The sequence below is a fragment of the Notolepis coatsorum genome (assembly GCF_963971535.1).
Source record: "Notolepis coatsorum genome assembly, chromosome: 8".
Taxonomy (NCBI): Eukaryota; Metazoa; Chordata; class Actinopteri; order Aulopiformes; family Paralepididae; genus Notolepis; species Notolepis coatsorum.
This window is the reverse complement of record NC_140172.1, coordinates 16,456,750-16,476,715: the sequence shown is the minus strand read 5'-3', so window position 1 is coordinate 16,476,715 and position 19,966 is coordinate 16,456,750. Positions and strand designations below refer to the sequence as shown.

General features: G+C 46.7%; 1 protein-coding gene across 1 annotated transcript in view; it reads right to left on the bottom strand.

Moving 5' to 3' along the window:
* mlxipl (MLX interacting protein like) overlaps positions 1-19,966 on the bottom strand; it is a gene marked incomplete at both ends in the record, with an annotated part of 93,699 nt that overhangs the window by 32,353 nt on the left and 41,380 nt on the right. The window contains 3 exons of the mRNA XM_084320320.1: positions 7,267-7,533; positions 7,893-8,147; positions 15,402-15,556. Coding sequence (XP_084176446.1) covers positions 7,267-7,533; positions 7,893-8,147; positions 15,402-15,556 — 677 coding nt within the window. The remainder of the gene's footprint in view (positions 1-7,266; positions 7,534-7,892; positions 8,148-15,401; positions 15,557-19,966) is intronic.

Genomic DNA, 19,966 nt, shown 5'->3' with positions numbered 1-19,966 from the left:
ATCAGGCCCTGGCCGCCGCACATTTGATGTATGAGAAGGCAACGGCCGTGACAATGGGATATGACATTTGCATTTGGACACATCACAAATTGGCAAACTTGATTGAAAGAGGCAAATTTGTTCTGACCAGCCAACGGCAACAGGCTTACATGAGGCTCCTGCAGTACTCGGACGTTACGATAAAAACATGCCACGGCAGTAACCCGGCGGATCTGGTACCACTCCCGAGCGAGGGTCAACCGCATGAGTGTGAGGTGGAAGCGACAGGCTTTCGTGAAACTCCGTCCTGATTTGGGAGTCGACCCGCTCGCAATAGCAGAACTCTCACTTTTTGTGGATGGGTCCTGCTATCGGGAGGGGGAAAATTTAAGGTCAGGATACGCCGTCGTACAGTGCAAACCTAACGGAGAAACACTAACAAGAAAGGCCGAACAATGCATGCAACCATGTTCGGCCCAGCTTGCAGAACTAATAGCACTAACAGAAGCATGCATAATAGCTAAAGATCGCACGGTTAACATCTTTACAGACTCTGCGTATGCGCATGGCGTATGCCACCTATTCGCGGCCATTTGGAAGGCAAGAGGCTTTAAGAAATCGGACGGCTCACCGATCTTTCACCACAAGCAGGTTGTGGCGCTTATTCAGGCTGTAAAGTTGCCCAAAAGCATTGCTATCGTAAAGTGCCAGGCACACAGAAAAGACCTGTCCTTTGTGACGACGGGAAACAACGCGGCGGACGAGGCCGCGAAGGCGGCGGCTGCGGTGCCGTCCACGGCTGTTCTGATGTTTGCGGCCGAACTGACGACTGAGGTAACTGAGGATAATTTGAGTGATCTTCAGGACTCAGCCACGCAGGCCGAGAAACAGTCGTGGACGGAGAGGGGGGCTGTAAGGGGGGCAGATGGTCTGTGGAGGAGTCATAACGGTTTGATAGTCGCCTCCATCGATCTTCTGTCCTTAGTGATACCTGAGGCTCATGGTGTCGATCACTGTGGAAGAGCAGAGACCCTGAAACGAATCACGAAAATGGGATTTTGGTCCCCAAAGCTTCAGGCACAAATTGACGTTACACTAGCCAGGTGTTTAACATGCTTACAGGGCAATGTGCGCAAAGGAGTACCGACAGTGGCGGCTTACACACCCCTCCCTGAGGGACCATTCAGACATCTGATTATGGACTATACAGACATGATAACGCCAGTGCAGGGCAAACGATACCTCCTGGTAGTAGAGGACTGCTTTAGTCGCTGGATTGAGGCCATTCCATCTAAACACAAGAACGCGGACACAGTGATCAAGTTCCTGTGTCGCGAGGTCATTCCGAGATTTGGAATTCCCACGATATTACAAAGCGATAATGGCCGCGAGTTCATCGACAAGGTGGTTAAAGGGCTGATGCAGAAATTAGGTATAAGACAGCGCCTTTCCTGTGTCTATAGTCCCGGGTCGCAGGGGAAGGTGGAAAGGGCCAATCTGGTCATTAAAAACAAACTGTTGAAAATCTGTATGCAAACTAAGCTTAACTGGATTGATGCTTTGCCACTTGCTCTGATTAGAAGCAGCGTAAACCGCCAAACACAGCTAACACCGCATGAAATGCTTACAGGCCGCAGCATGCCAGCACCGCCATTTAGACACCTGGCTAGGGGCCCGGCATTAGATATTTTTGAGCAAGATCTGGAAAAATATCTTCAGCAAGTGACTAAAATACATGAAGCTGTGTTTCGACAGGAGCAGAGAAAGCGAAGGAGGCGGAGAAGGAAGCCACCAAACCGAGACTGATCCCTGGGGACTTGGTCTTCGTAAAGGTCCACAAGAGAAAGTGGTCATCACCCCGGAGAGAGGGCCCGTACGAGGTGATCCGATCGACTGGAACGGCAGTCCAAGTCAAGGGATCAGCGACCTGGTTCCACTTCAATCACTGCATAAAGGCCAGCGGCGATCTCTTGGGGGATACAATCGATCGCAGTTATGCAGAACCCGACATGGAGGGTCCGAGACGGCAACTGGAAGGTGCAGTGCCTGCTGATGCTCCCGCAGATGTTGGCAGCAGTGTGCGGACGGTCGGCCGGGCACAACGACGTCATAAAGAACCGTCACGGTCGACCCGTCCTTGAGGATGACGGGTTTGAGTGGGTAGGAGTCCCACGGGGTCCCGCTCAGGCTCAAGTACCAGCAGACTTTCATGACCAGGCTCAGAATCAGGCGCCCCTTTTCCCTCCATCGAGGAAGGGGGGGAGAAGATAAGACTACAACCAGACGGGGTGTTTCCCGTAGGACCGCAAGGGCATGTTTTTGATTTTGACCATTCCCCCGTTACAGGCGGGGATACTTACCATTATACTAACGAGCATCGGGTTGTGGGGGTAGATAGGAGAGTTGAGCCTGTCCCGAACCAATCACAGGGGACAGGGGTGAGGGGAAAAAGGGAGGTCAAGGACACTGAGTCGGAAGAGGTGGGGGGACAGGATATGTTCCAGAGGACAGCCGGAACGTTGAGGGACTCAGTGGGCTCACTCTGGGCCAGGTTGAGGGGTTTGCTTCCTTCCGGGGAACAAGATGGGGGCGACTATGACTATGACGAGGAAGACCCGGAGGCTGACCCGATGTATAGGGCGGCTTTAGGGAATGAGTGGTTTAAGTGGGTCCAGTACACGAGCGCGCAGAATCAGATAGAGGATTGTTATGTCTGCTCCAAGGCACGTCCGGATAGGCTGCTGGTGAAGGGCACGAAGTTCAGTTGGGCTCAGTGTGACAGGGACGCAGAGGCATGGGAGGGGCCCCATAATAGTCGCCCTTGGTGCGAGGCAGAGTGTTTGGGGTTTCTCGGCTCTAGTCGTTTTAAGGCGGCAGGAAACGTCACGGATTTCAAGGATGTCACTATGCGGGAACGGTGTAGGAAATTGGATGTACGTGTGCAGGGGGTAGCGACGGGGTTGCCAATACCCAGAGGTTAGGGAGGGGATTAGGCACCCCGAACCTCTAGCCTCTAACAGGCGGCAGTGGGCTCGCAAGAGTCTGGGCGCACGTTAAACACACACTATAGTGCTGGGGAGAAACTGAAGGCCCTCGTGCGTAACGAGGTATGAAATAACATACCACTGTGGTACCGTCTAGTCGGCCCAGGAAACGTCGCACGTAAGTTGGTGTGGGCACTGGGTGGTACGTGGGCGACAGTCCACACCTAGGAGCAGGGCGGTGCACCGGAAGGGGCACAGCTCCTGCCGTGAACAGGCAAGGCTGGCGAAAACGGTCAATATTTCCATGCCCAGAGCAAGTGGGGTGGGGACAAGACCGTCGGTTTCTAAACTGAGTGGCTGATAGGTACTACGGACAGTCAGCCGCTTGGGGTCCTGACTTGATGACGGACTATGAGGTCGCTATCGACTGGGTCGCCAGCCGGTCAGGAGAGCGTTATGACCCCTGCTTATAGTCACAGATAGCGGGACGGGGACCGTGAGTGACTGGACAGTATGGGCATAAATGCACTTGGCTCAATGTACAGTCAGGCCACGGTAACCTTACTAGCCGATACAGGGTTGGTAGGCGAGTTGTGCTTCTGTGATCAGTGTTTTTGAAAAGAAAATGCTGGGAAGCAGAGGGATGAGGGGTGTCAATTCAGAGGTATCTGGATTGTCTCTCCTAAGATTGGAAAGGGACCCAGCCTTAAACTGCACCTGAAGGTAAAATAAGGGGACTTCTTCCGTTCATGAGGAGACCTTACCGCCGGAAGTGGAGACCTGTATCTCTGTTGGGGGAGAGGGGCCGGCGTCGGGCAAGGCAGCCAAGGCTGGTTGTACCGGCGTAGCGGACTGCCTAAACCTTACAGGGAGAGGTGCATCTAAGTAGGGGAAGGAGTGCATCCGAACGGGAGGAGGGTACTCTTAACTGGAAGGAGGTTAAAAGGGTCAAAGCGGTCAAACTATGGCTGACCAAGGATTTCGAGTGCTTGCAAAAGGAGGGGACCCGGGATGTAGGGGAGGTGGCAGAGGGGCGGTGCACTACTATTTGGAGCATCACGACTAACTGTACGAAAGAAGGAAAGTGTGGACACGGGGTCGTGTTAAAGGGAGTGGATACCAACCCACGGCCTGTAGCTTGCCCTTTTCATGTCCAGGATATGGCACTGGCGGACCAATACTGGCTCTGCGGCGGTAGGAGGTTGAGGAATACACTTCCTTTAGATTGGTCAGGTAGATGTGCCCGGGTTCAGGCGATCATGCCAATGGTGGTCCTACCATTATCAGTGACGGAAGGACCTTCTGAGTCTCCTATCTCTCGAACGAAGCGTAGCTACAAGGCAGACCCAAGGGTGTATCTGGACAGCATAGGACAGCCAAGGGGCATTCCAGCCGAGTTCATGGCTAAGAATGAGATTGCGGCAGGGTTTGAGTCTATTCTGCCATGGATATCGGTCAATAAGAACACCGGGTGGATCAACTATTTGTTTTACAATCAGCAGCGGTATCTCAATTACACCGAGGAGGCGTTGGATGCAATGGGGGACCAGATGCACGCGACCAGTACGGTGGCGTGGCAGAATAGACAGGCTCTGAACTGGTTAATGGCGGAGAAGGGTGGAGTCTGTTCCATGTTTGGACAGTACTGCTGCACATTCATTCCGACGAATGTGGGGCCAGGGGGAAAGTTCTCCGAGGCCATGGCTAAGCTGAAGGATTTGAGGGAGGAATTGAGGGGGAATTCTGGCCGGAATGAAGAATGGTGGGGGAGTGGGGTGTTGGAAAGATTGGGACAGTGGGGAAGCATAGTGATGCAGACGGGGATATCCATCGGGGTGGCAGGGTTGATATTGGTTCTCCTTTTCTGTTGTGGTATGCCTCTCTTGGGTAGGCTGGTAACTTCACACGTAACGAGCCAAATGCTGATGGTGGGACAGAAAGAGATTGAGCCACAAATCGGGCCATATCCTCAGCTTTACGCTGCCTTAGAGGGAGACGAGGGGATAGAGGATTAGGGGTATGGTGAGGTAGGGACATTTTCTTTTTGTTGGTTCTTTCCTTTAAGAGTGACGGGGGATGGTCTGAGCGCAGTTTTGTTGGTTTATTCCTTTAACTAGGAATTTTAGTCTGATTTTCTAATGATCCTTCGGCATAGAGATTGCAACCATTGAAAATCATTGCATTGTTTTTTATTTTTTTATTATTTTTTGTTTATTTTACTTGTGGTCCTGGTCAAACCGGAATGGGAAGGGGCATCGGCAGAGTGTCGGTTCTGAGCCTGAGGAAGCATTGAGAAGAAGTGGTCGGGGGATCGGTTCTGGGGACTGGAGGGACAAAAGGGGGGGGCTAACGCAGTGGGCAAGATGGGCACCTCCCGTCGAAGATGGGGGGACACGTGGTGAGGTCGGTACCAGCGCCTCCCGTCCAGGCATGGGGACATGCTTCTACGAGGACTGGAGGTGTGGCGTGGTGGTTGCTGTATTGGCAAAATGTGACTTTTGGCAATACGGTGAGGAGACTATGGCGTGGGCATGGAAGGGGGGCTGAGCGATGGACACTGGGACTCAATGTTATGGAAGAGACAATGTCATTTTTTTGGGAGGGATGTTCTATGTTTAGTTCTGACGGTCAACTTCTCCTTTCCCTGATGAGAGTCGCGGTTTCCGGCCGGAACTGTGGCTCATTTGGTAAGCGGTGGAGGTTGGGGGGATTTGTCTGTCAGGTTAGGATTATAAATTGGGGTATTTTTTTTTTTATTTTTTTGATGTTTTATTATTACTCTTGTTTTGAGCGGTTTTGTGTTTATTGTGAGAACGGTAGTCAGCCTTTGTTGGTCCGTTAGGGGTCCAGTGAATGAAGTAAGGTTTCTTGTTTAGTTAGACGTTCACATTTTCTTGGTTATATGATTTGGGTGGGACTAGGGATAGCCCCAAATGGGGGAATGTTGGGGAAAATGTGTATACGAGGGTGGAGGTAGGAAAGGGGTTAGTCTTGACTAGTTTAATATAGGTCAACTAGCAGGGCTCAAAGACACTAGGGCGACAGTCTGGCTGATGTTCTTAAAACGGCCTCAAGATAGCAGATGGACATGTCAGTACATCATATCGTGTGTTCTAATCTTGTGTCTTTTCTCTCTTACACACATACACAGCACACACACAGACACAGCACACACACACAGACACACACAGTCGCACAGACATACACACCGACACACACACACATTCCCTGTGTCACAATACACACATACAATACACACACGTCTGTACACAGACGCACACACACACAGACACACACACACATACACACACACACACACAAACACACATATCTCACTCTCTCTTCATGTTCTTAATGTTTTACATCATATCGTGTGTGATATCATATCTTGCTTATCTCTCCTCATGTTCTCTCTCTCTCCAATGTTAAATCTACGTATCATCTTAATGTACGTCATGTCAGATCTGACATGATGTGACACGTCATCATATCTGTCATGGGGGCAGGACGGAGAGGGGATTTAGGGACAGGCAAAGGGTTCCAGGACAGAGTGTTTTTGTTCAAGCTGTGGCGATCATCTTTGACCCATAGCTCTTGCTGTTAACGAACTTCTTTTCTTAAATAAATTACCTATTTGTTACAATTGGAAATATCGTCTCCTGCTGTGTCAAACAACCTTTCCACAACAGGGGAAACCCTGCATATATCGGTATCGGTTGATATCGGTATCGGTATCGGTATCGAAATTAAGAGTTGGACAATATCGGAATATCGGTATCGGTAAAAAAGCCAATATCGAGCATCCCTAATAATTGCCTATCCTTTTTACATTACATTACACTATTTACACAAAACAATAAAATACAAAAAAGAAACATAATTCAGTACATCATTTAGCAAAGGCTACAAACGTTTCATAGTTTTATGTACAAAACGTATACACATTTATTTATGTTTTATTTCTTTTTTAAATACTTTTTTTATATATATGTTTTTCTTTTTTCTTTTTCCCTTTGTCACTATTAGAACACAGCTATGTTATAGATGAAATATAACTAGGATAATAATGAGGTTTTATATTGTATGTATCACCTTATATTTGAATAATTTCTTAAAAGTATGTAGCAAACTACACATTTTTTTACTTCTTTGTCAAAGCTATTCCATAATTTTGCCCCGGCCTTTAACAGATATACATCGACTTTTATATATATTTTTTTTACAACTGGGGTAGGTAGATTACATTTTTAGAGACTAAAGTACCTAAAAAAAAGGTACCGTTGGGTACCGGTATCGTTTCTACCTGCTGCTGCTGCTCCGACCCCGAGCCCACGGGCAGGTAGCTGTGAGCGTGGCAGGGGGGGGGGAACACGTCCGCGCCGGGGTAGCCGTGCTGGTGCTGGTGGTGGGGGTGGTGGCCCTGCTGGGACTCGGAGCCCGGGACGCTGGAGGCTGTGTGGGTGATGACGGTGGAGGAGGTCATGGCGCTGGCCGCGGCCGGCGTGGTGTAGAAGCCGTACTTGTTGTGGCACGGCGACGGGTACAGGAAGGGGCCGGACGCCGGCATGGGCTGGAGGATAATAATAATAATAATAATAATAACTTTATTTGTATGGCACTTTTCATACAGAAATTGCAGTTCAAAGTGCTTCACAACAGTAAAAAATACAGGCATAAGCGAGCATAAAAAATGAAATACAAAAAGATAGAGGTGGCAAGGTGAGGTAAATCACAGTTTTTCCAGTAATACAGATAATTAAATAGAATAGACTAGAAAAAAGTGCGGTTTGATTCAGTTTAAAATAGGCTAAAAATTACAAAATAGAACGGACAGTAAAAAGTGTGATAACATTGTTCAATAAAGAATATATTAACAGAGCAGTGCATCGCTCTTAATACTTTGAGTTTCTTTACAAAGTTCTAACGTACAACCAGGATGCCGGTGATGGCCATGGAGGCGGGCGTGTCGGGGTACGGCGGGGGTCCGTAGGCCGACACCATGCTGCTGGGGCTGTGGTGGTAGTCGATGCAGTCCTGTTGACCTTTGAACTTGGGCTCCTCCGAGGCCATGTTGCTGCTGGGGTCGAAGGTCATGTCGGGCGTCATGGATTGTCTGTGGTAGACGGGGCCGGGCCGGGTGTCGGAGGAGGGCGGCTGAGACAAGCTGTCAGGCGAGAGGCTGGACTGGAAAAAGATATTAAACGTACAAATATGAATGAACCCTTTCAGGTGTACGTTTTATTTTATATTTTATTATTTAGCTTCATCATCATCATCAGAATGTTAAACTCTCTACATTCTAATCTCATATGTGATTATGTGAACACTGATCTCTCCACACACAAGCACACATACACACACACACACACACACACACACACACACACACACACACACACACACACTACAGGTCACTTTAGGAAAAAGCAAAGGTCACTTTAAAAAACATAACTGTATGTTTTTGTTTAGTATAGTTAGTATAGTATAGTTACATATAGCATAACTGTATATTGTATAGTATATTGTAAATGTATAGTAGTGTATATAGGACTCATTGCCTTTCATTCGTAAGCTTAGCATTGTATTGTATTTTATCTTAGTACCTTTTTCTTTTATCCACCTTTTCTCCTCTTTTTCTATTTTTCTCCCATCCCAATTTCGATGTGCCAATTCTTCCCTCCCCTGTCTTGAACGTTGCTCGCATATGCCCCCCACAGGTCGGTCGTAGGGAGGATAGAAGCCTTGCATCACGTGTCCCCTCCGATACACGAGGAGGCAGCCTGTCACATCTTTTCACCTGCCAGCGCGGACTGTCGGTGGCGAGGTGTAACGTGTGGGAGGCTCACACTACCCCCGCCATTTCCTGTCTTTGCTGTGCAGGCGTCCCCCAACCGACCTGAAGGAGTCGCTGTCCACAACGTCCAGATTACCACCCATCGACTTCCACCCGCTGACTCTGCCAATTGAGTTAGTACGACGGCCGGCCCAAGCCGGAGGCAACGCCGACAGCCGGATTCGAACCCGGTGTCTCTTGCGTTGGTGACGAGCGCAATGTCCGCTGCGCCACCCAGCCGCCTATCTTAGTACCTTTTATCATGTCTATTATTATCTATTCTATTTTTTATTATATTATTATTATTATCTGTATTTTTTGCACAATCAAGGCGGGCATGGCCACCTTCATTTCCCTACATGTCTCGTGTATGTACAGTATGTGATGAATAAATCTCTTGAATCTTGTATACCACAGTGAACGTAAGGTTATGTATATAACCAAGTTCTATGAATTCTGGTGACGCTCAGCGTCAGTCTGCACTAACCTCACTTCGTGCCTAGCACTGAATCAAAAAACTCCACAATGTACCGGTACATACCGACATCCGTCTGGCCACACCCCTATCCGCTTACCTTCATAAGCAGGTGTGTGGTCACCTACTCGCCTCCTTCCCAAACTTTCACCACAAGGCGAGATCAAGGGCCGCAGCGCCGTCCTGACGCTGAGCGTCACCAGAATTCATAGAACTTGGTTATATACATAACCTTACGTTCTATATCATTCTGGCCTCCGCTCAGCGTCAGTCTGCACAAGAGGAGCTGAGCGGAAGCCAGAAGCTCGACAAATGTACCCCGCTGAGGCCCCCCACAACCATCAGACGGGGAGGACCGAGCCCCCCGACCCTCCCTAATGGAGGGATACCCTCCCTATTGGAGGACGGGAGGGAGACGGATCCGACCGTGCGAAGAGGAACTCAAGCAACTCAACGCACAGGGTGAGCAGACCGTGGCTTGACCCCACGCCTACGCACACGCACAACCCGCATGCCACCAGGGAACGAACGGAAGGAACAACCCTCGTTACTGCCCCCAAAATCACGGGGTCAAGAGCAAACTCAACCCCGTGGCAAGGCCGTAGCAGCGGAGCGCGAAGGAAGACCCAAACCCACTGAAGGGACTGGATCCCCTGGAAAAAGGGGGCCCGGAGAGGTCAATGACGCCAGGCATCAAGACCCCACCAGGCGGTCACTTAGTGACACCGCCCCCCACATCGCCAGCGTATTCGGACAGGGCCCCTCCAAGAGCGGGCCCTTTCCCCCCATTAGTACGCCGGCTGGCACACTGACCCTGCAACACAGGCAGTCAGCATGGCCGTAAGCACTCAAAAGGTTAACCAACGGAAGCAGGCAGCGCACCGGGGAAAACCAGGCAGCAGGCTGTAGACCCGAGCCTGGAGCACTGCGGACGAGACAGGCGCCAAAGGGGTCAACTAAAAACAGCACCCCGGCGGAAGGGGCGTATGCTGGCATTGTTGCGCACCATGACAAAGCCTCCATCAAAAAAAAAACACCCAGAGGGGTCGAGGCAGAGAAGGCTGACACGATTGGCAGACGTCATGAACGTGTAGGGGCACACTCAACCGGGTAACCCGGGAGTCGACTCTGCTCCAACACACCAGGGAATCAACCACCCTCTTGGTACCACATACGGTGGTTGTTCCTATAACCCCTCAAGAAAAAACTCCAAAACACACCTGCGGGTATACACCAGCTATACCGCAGTACAAGTGTTTCAGTTTCCAAAAAAGGGTTATCCCAGGCCTACGGTTTCAACGGCTCGGGAAGCACACAGGGTTACCAGAGGAGGTCCAGAAGACCACCCCAACAGCCCCCTCTTCGCCATGCGTGAGAGAGGAGCGAAAGAAAGGAGAACCAGCCCCTTATGATAGTGTCAGGTACAACGTGTACCCAACAAAGGGTCTCCATAACGCCTAACCCTGTGACACCCGGGCCGACCCGGCATTTTTCCCCCCGAAAAAAGCACAAGTCCCTCAGGGTACCAGAACAGCAGATCTGCGTCCCCGGCGGCCAACGGGTTAACTGACCTGGACCAGCGCGACCAGAACCAGTCCCGTGCCCTAACCACGCCGACATGCCCACTCCAGAAGAGGGGGTAGGTATGCGTGTGGATCTAAAACATGAAAAGAGGGCGCCACCCAGACGGTCCCATTTGTACCACGCTCAGTGGCCCACCCCAAGGGCGTGAGACCCCTCTACCTATGTTCTGATCTATTCCGTTAACATCCCCCAGATATGAACGAGAATTCATCGAGATAACCTAGTAAACTGGCGCTCGGAAGAGACAAAACTCCATCCCAGTTGCCCTATAAAAACGCTGTTTTAATAACGAGCAACCAAGGCGTACTTAGCCCCCTGCGTGATTCTTAACAGAAACACCCCGAGCCAGCACTATGTACGCGTCGAGACCCAAACACATCAATGGATAGTCTAGCAAGACACCAGACATTGTTCCTCCAAGTCGCCTGGGAGAACGACACGGAGCCGTCGTGCTTCATGTTCTTTCCTCTTTTTATTTAAAAAAGAAAGAAACACAGACTGACATGAATCCCACGTGACGCAGCTGAGGGTAAATTTTTTTTACATTTTTACATCCCGCCACCCTCGCCACAGGGAGGAGACGGAAATCCCCAGAGAGACTTCCCACGCGAGCTGTATAGATTGAAAAGAATATATTGCAACATTGAGCTATGTAACACTTGGGTTAGAGCTCTCCGAGGAGGAGGCACTGAACCAATACACACTCAATAATCGAATTGATTCGAATACACACACAATAGAGCAGAACTCCTTTTTTGAAGTTCTACTCACCTTGACAATCTGAGGAGGAGGCTCTGAACTCTGAGGAGGCTCCCTCACTGGGAAGGAGAGTCCGAACTCACAGAAGGCACTTCTCCCTGAGGAGGAGCTTCGTGAGGAGGAGCTCTGACAACTCCCTGAAACAGATCCATAACATGGACCTGAACAACCCACGGAAGTCTTACCAATAGAGACGCGCTCAGTGACGTACTCTATGGCGGGGGAATTTCCACGGTGCACACGCCCAATCTTCCAGGGCGTGGGACCAGGAACCCCCCCCCCCTTACCCTGTAACGTGCCGAACAGCAACGGGTGGTTTTAACCCCTGACCAATCAGAAAAGGGGAGGAAAGGATTACCAGTTCACCCCTTTACGACCCCTCACCCATGATACGATGTAATGACAAGTAGAGCCATGACCCAGTCATAGCCTGCTACATGAAGCATTAACTGCTTCACATAGCTCAGGTGCTAACCTGCTACCTGAATTTTACTAAGGAAAAACACAGAACAGAGAGGGCCCCTTTAAGAGCCCCGGTCCAGACTTACACATGTGCTTCTGTGGGCCAAACCTAACCCAGTTGTAGATCACAACGACACACACAACCCTTCATCACAACAAAAAATGGCAAAAGTACACTCTTACTACAGAGGAATGCCGTTTTTCATAACGAGAAAAGACAGAAGTCCTCGATTATGTAATGGCCACAGACCTTGCTAAGCACACATGATAAGTGACCAAACAACCTTTTCTTTAGGAAAACATTTTTCTCAAGCGGAAAGCACAACCCCAGCAATTAAGCTGAGGGTTACATTGTATCCCCACAAACACAGTGACACAATATATTGTAACCAACATGTCTGAGAGGAGGGGGGGGAAGCCCCAGGGAAACCGGGGGGTCACCCCTCCTATCTTACCCTTGATACGACCAAGGCGAACAGGCACCTCTGTTAATGTGTGAACATGCTGTTCATTGTCATCACAGGCTGAGAAAAAAGATTCATTCCTCAGTCACATGTCACTAAGCATAGCTTTACAGGTTAATTAACCCTCTTAGTTGTGAGTTCACCCACGGTACAACGTTACATGAACACATATGTTCTCATCACAACCAAACCAGTTCATTTTTACACATGTAAAAAACAACGCCGATTTACTACAGAGAGAAAAGCTATACCAGTGACAAGACAATTCACACACAACACGCGTCGTATCCTCAATGGATTGCAGCAACACATGTTTTGAAAACATCGTTATTACAAAACATTTAGAAGGGAAGAAAAGAAGAAGTGTTTAAAGTCTGGTCAGGACTCCTACCTTCACCCTGAGCGCAGGCCGAGAGAACAGCAACACTGGTTAACGGGACACCGAGTTGAACCCAGCATCTCCTGCGTTGGCGACAAGGGTATGTCCGCTACGCCACCCAGCCGCCGTTCTCCATGTTGACGAAGTCCTCGCTGGCACTGGCACCCGGGTGTAGGGTCGACTAACATCCTCTGTCAAAGATGACGTCGTAGTCAGAGTGTTAAAGGCATGTTATAGTCACAGTAACGTTTCAACAGTGTAGCATTAAGCTAACAGCCGTCCGACTGATAGCAACAAGCTAACGTTTACTAGCCTAGTGAACACAACGAGCTAGCGCCGCAGCTAACAGCTGACTGGCTAACAACAGTAGGCCACAAACTAGCATGCCAGCTAAGCAGCTATCACCTGAACTGTACACAACGACATAACAAGCCACACTTCAGACAGGCCGCTGTCCAAGTCCCTCCCCATCCTAAGAGGGAAGAGAAAAAGAAATGTCAAACACAGTTTTCAACTGTGATTTACGAGACATACAGCGGAGCCGGCACAATTCCCATCCGGGCTGCAGCCGACTTGAGCATGGAACTCCTGATAATGAAGATCCTATGCCCACATTTCCTCGTTAGGGTGTACTTCCACATTTATGTGAAAGATGGGGCCTGCACGGGACAGAGAAGCATCCGCTCGTCCAGAGAATCCCGGGTTTTAACCAGGTCTTGGTCGCGGCCCACTAGGTTGACCATCATGGGCGTCAGACCAAGATCCTCCGTCCGCCGCTTAAGAAGCCGAGCAGAAGACCCCAGTCCGGGGTCGGCGTTCGTAAAATTGTCAGCTAACCCCCATAGCATAAACAGACAACCAGTGCTCGCAAGCAAAACAATACTCACCCCACCCGGAAGCCACCGATTTCTCACAACAGCCGGTGCTTCCCACAGTCCAGCTGTATGACCGGAGGGCCAATACCCATCCAGCCGCAGCAAGGAGGCCTGCAGTCGGGGAGTATATCAGCGGCGCGAGCCCCTAATACGAAAAAGCCGGCGGAGGTCAGAATGATCATCATCTTCCAGACACTCCAGTGACGAAGACAATATCGCCGTAAAATAGTGAGAGAGAAAATAAAGATATGATGTCAACGTATCTTCCCGTTCTTTTGTTTTCCAACTTTCTTCAACTAAACAACCTCGTCAAGTGGGGATCTACCGAAGGCACTTCCTTGTGGTGAAAGTGAAGAAGGAGGCGAGTAGGTGACCACACACCTGCTTATGAAGGTAAGCGGATAGGGGTGTGGCCAGACGGATGTCGGTATGTACCGGTACATTGTGAAGTTTTTTTATTCAGTGCTAGACACGAAGTGAGGTTAGTGCAGACTGACGCTGAGCGGAGGCCAGAATGAAATAGAACTAATATTAGTTACAACAGAAAAGCCCCACAGAATTGTAGTTTATATTAAGAATACAACCTACAGTACTCTAGCCTGCTATACAGCCTCATCTCATGAATGAGGGGAGCAGTTGTTGTTAAAGGCAGCTGTAGATTAGATTAGATTAGATTGTACTTTATTATCATTATATTTGCATACAACGAAATTTGGGACTCAAACTTAAAGGGGAACTATCTTATAAATGGCCTTTTTGAGTGTTTAGCATTGTTTCCTAGCTATGTGAACTTATATTAATATGATCTATGTCTCAAAATTCTCATATTGGCGCATTCTTCCAATTCTCCTCTCACAATATTCACCCTCACTGAACTGAGTCATTTGAAAATGTGCGCGATATGTGATGTCAGAAAGACACCGCTGCATGTTAATGTTCAGGCGAACCAGAACCATTACCATTGTGGTTGGAGCCCAGGCCACATCAGCTCAAAACGGCTTAAGATCTTGAGGTAGAAAAATGCTGTTTTTGAGGACTTGATTAGAAATACAAAACAATGAATAAAAAAAATATATATATATTACAGAGGTGTTCCATAGACTCACAGGAATTGTGTAAAAGTGCCCAAATAGTGAAAGAAATAGTAAAATAGTTCCCCTTTAAGGTGCAGTAGTGGAATATAAAATCACACAGGTAATAAAAGAAAAACATAAAATACTATACAGAAACATAAAATACTATACAAGAAACATAAAATACTATACAGAAACATAAAATACTATACAAGAACCATAAAATACTATACAGAAACATAAAATACTATACAAGAACCATAAAATACTATAAAAGAACCATAAAATACTATATAGAAACATAAAATACTATACAAGAACCATAAAATACTATACAGAAACATAAAATACTATACAGAAACATAAGCTACTATACAATAAACAATGTTACAACACAATATACAAAATACCAACAATATACAAAATAACAATCACAGTGTCAGACGGTAGTGGGCGGGTATTGCACTGTGTATATATTGCACTTGGGGGTAGGATGTGGCACAGTGTGGGAGGAGGGGGGAGGGGTGAGTGTACCTGGGTCAGCTGGGGGGCTATGAGTGCCTGGGGAGTGGTCACCACGGGGGAGGGGGCCGGGGGGCCGAGGGGCCCGCCGGAGGAGCTCTCAAAGTAGCCGCAGTCAGCGAATCCAACCTGCTCCAAGGGCAGGCCCCGGAAGCTCAAGAAGACGTCTGAGACACACAACAGAGGGACACAAACAGTCATAAACACGTTTCAAAAATTTATATTATACCTTTTTTTTTTTTTTTTTTACTAATAGTCGACTAACGGCAAATTTTGGCCAATCATAGTCGACTATCCAAATCCTTAGTCGGGGACAGCCCTAGTGCTTGCCAACGGAAAATGAAGGGAAACACGGGGTCAAATATACAATAGAATTGATCAAAATGTATAGACACATCCACTTGTACAACGTTGCCCCAAATGTTGGCCAGTAAATTACCACAATAAGCCTGCTGAATCGGGCAACCGAATAAATAGTAACAAACGTTCGTCTTCCGCTACAAAGAGAAAATGTGCTCAGAGATCAAAGGCGAATAGTGCTTCTAGCCCGTCATGAGAGACATGCAGGTTATGCAGAGAGGGATAAGGGATATCATTTGAGAGGTAAATGCAACTTTGATAAGCGTTATGCTCGCACAAATCTCGGGAGCAGGTGCATATCATCCTGTGGAGTTATCCCATATCATAACTGTGTGGAATGGGCTAGAAGATAAAATGAAGGAAAGCTGAAATATTGCTCTATTTAAAAAAAAGATTATAAAGGAATGATATTTGCAAATGACCAAAAAGAGGAATGGGGAAGAGACTATTGTCAATCTTCTGGATTCTAAGCTGTTCTTCTTCTTTTTCCTTTTCACTACGTTATGGATACTGATATTATTTATTTATATTATGTTGTAAAAATGAAGGATTATTGGCAATGTGGATATCCTCCATTATATAATTTAAGTATTAATTAATGTTCCCACTTGGAACTGGCGAATAGGGGTAGGGCATGATATGCTTAGGCTTCTTCCTACTCCTTTTCGAACATGTGTATATTATTTAGTTGTTTGTCTTTTTTATTCTTAGTTTTTTTTTTTTTTATCATGTTTCGAAATAAAGATTAATTCATTCCCATGGTTTAATTATGTCCCGTTCTGTGTTTATCTGTAGAAATGCTTGCAGGGGGATCACCTCCAACACAACACAAGCCAGCAGGGTTATTAACTCGTTCAGCTGCAGCCATATTTTCAGAAAATCTGCCCAAGTAAATGGAACATTGCTCCACTTCTACAAGGTCAATTAGCATGTTCATGGTATCTAGGAACATCTATGGACCTCACCTCAGGGAATGTACTGTATTCCCAGTGTCAGAAAGATTGTGTCTGTTACTATGCTTGAGTAAATTGTAATGAAACAAATGAGAATATCAATTATAATTTTTCTTTGCATCTTTGACGGTGAATAACACCATGCTATCATTGAGGTTGGAGGAATATCGCTCACTGAGCTCATTCAGCACCTTCTTGAGATCAAGTGTACAAAGAATCTAAGCAAATTAATAAAGGGAAGATGATTTACAGTGTTTCTTGTAGATACAGTACTGGATTTTGCCATCCGGACACATGCAATTTGAATTATAATGCTATTTGAATATAGAATATCAGGCCTATAAATGACCTTATTATAGCCAAGTCATACATATATGCATGATATGGCCAAATCTCCTCTTTCCAATGGCATTGTTAAATCTGTATTTAGTCATGTCCTTGCATTGCAATGCACAGAGAATTCACATTATTCAGAGAAACTCTTATCTTCTAAATAAATGTAAATCATTGGTAAACAAACGTAGTGCTGAAAATATACACTTTGACTGCTGTTTTGATAGGGTTAGGGTCTTTACTCTTGGCTACATTTGAAAAAGAAACACAACATTAATTAACACGGTCTGTATTGATCGATTTATGACGAGGGCAGCAGGGTCCCCCAATTCCACAGCTGGCTGTGTCTTCTCATAACGTTAGGTGCACTGTGGGTTTGGATGCTTGTTTTTATTGACATTCAAATTATAAAAAAAATATATATATATATTCAAATGAAATTGGAATATTGAAATTCACTTTGACAGCCCTAGTGGATGCCGTACAGTATATTGTATCTGTAGGATTTAGGTAGCGTTTTCTTAGAAGATAAAACTATTAACCCTTTCACTGCCACACGACAGAAGGTTAACCCTTTACTAGCACACAACCGACGGTCGCCGTGTGATGGTCGTGTGATAGTAAAGGGGTAACCTTCTGTCGTGTGGCAGTGAAAGGGTTAACATTATGTGTATTGTCGCAGTGAAAAGGGTTAAGACAATTATATAGGTCTAAATTCACTTGGACTTTAAGCCGAGAAAGTGTTAATATGAAAAGAACAGTCTATTCTGTGTTGAACTGTAGGCTCCAGAAAGGGAGGTAACCAAAGGAGAGGGTGATAACATGGTCATATTCTGCCAGAGAGAGAGAGAGGATCTTGGTTCTTCGGTATTCAGTAGGGATGGGCACCGAATCCAGTACTTTTAAGGGTATCGACTGATTCACGTGAGATCCACCGGTGCCACATTTTGGTAAAAAAAAAAAAAAGTCCAATGACGTCAACATTTCGTTTACCACTAAAATAATCCTATGAAGTTCACGTTCACGTCAACGTTCACGCGCACAATACACGCTTACCTAGGATTTTACTTGATTCAACAACAACAAAACGGTCGCAAGTGGGGTTACACTTTACAAAGCTAGATGCAGACAACGCTCGTTTGGACAAATTTTTTACAACTGAGGTAGGTAGATAAAAATGTTAGAGACTAAAGTACCGAAAAATGCAGAGTCCTATCCTAAAGGAAGACAGGATGAGTAACATGAATAGAACATTACAGACATTGCAAAATGAAATTCAAGGACTTGCAAGTACTTTTCCAAGCACAATTTTCATTTTAAAGGGGCATTTAAAAGGATCCAATTCACTTTTAAATGCTTATTTAAAATAAAAATATATATATTTGATCCAATATATGGCTTTCCGACAATTAGTTTCACTTTAGATAAAAAGATTCAGAACAATTTGATCGTGGATGAACAAAAGCTTCAATGTGAATGGTTGATTTGAATTCCGAGGACTTTTTAAGCACCTTGTTGTACTTTAAGCACTTCAAGGACCTTGTGCGAGCCCTGCCTTCCGTCCTAGTGTCTATCATCTGAACAGACATTCCCTGCTACTGCTCTAAAGATTTACTCAATTCAAAACAAAACCTTTGGACAGCGCAGCAGACGGGTGATCATTTCAGAGAAACAACAATAAATAAATAAATAAATAAATATATAAATAAATAAATAAATAAATAAATAAATAAATAAATAAATAAATAAATAAATAAATACTTAACTCACGTTCTTCTCCAATGGAGGAATTATTTCAGCCAGACACCCCTTTAAGATTCACATTGAAAATGGGAGATACATAAGCAGGGCGTTCCTGAAAAAGAGCATCTGTGCTCAGCGAACCCACCCTGGGTAAATAAAGGTTAAACAATCATGTGCGTCCACACAGTAGGCCTTCAGTCAACACCATGACAGCAGCAGCAGCAGCGCCACACAGGTGGCTACACACTAAACACACTGGCATGAAATACTACCACGGACTTATGACGTCTATTTCTGTCACACAGGGTCATATGGGGGGAGATTTTTATTTGTACCTATACATCATATCATATCAAACACATGACAAACACCTACCCACCACTAGACAGACACCCAGCACCCACCTGACAGACACCCAGCACCCACCCACACCTTGTGACAGAAACAGACCAGGCAGACAGCTGCTATACTTCAGGACTTTGCCTAACATTGCGAGAACAAATACTTGGCCAGAGATAAACAGACATACTCCAGTACACGCACGCACGCACGCACGCACGCACCCATACACACACACAAACGCAAATCCCAATGTCAAAATTATAAAGTTGCCCTGAAATGGAAAATACTGTAGAAGTATTTATCAACACGTAAATAACTGAGCTGAACACCCTTCCTATTTAATTTAGTTTTATCCTATTGCATTTTTTCTTTCCCCTTTACTTACTTATTGATTTAGTGTTTTAATGTATTACCCTCTGCCTAGGGTCGGCCTCAGAGAGAGGAAGTGTACAATCGGGTATGAGTGGGAGTGAGATGTGTCTTTTTAATTCAACTTGAATTTTCTTCTATGAATGATATGATGTTGTGGAGCGTGTACAGAGAGAGACCTCCAGGGCTTCTGCACGGCACTCACCTTCACTGCTCGGGCCTCAAGCGGTCTGCTGAGACACACCACCAAGCACAACAGTGGTCTCCTGCTGCTCTGTACCCGCTCTTGATTAATACTTTTTTTTTTAAAGTACTTAGTTACTTCCCACCCCCGTGCCCGACGCGGAGGGTCGCGCGGTTGACCACATCCTCTTCCCACTTCTTCATTCCGAGGGCTCAGCCCAGTATCTGACCCCCTGGTGACCCACAGACAGTACTGCGGACACAGCATCAGAACGTGGGCGTGTCACAGAGAAC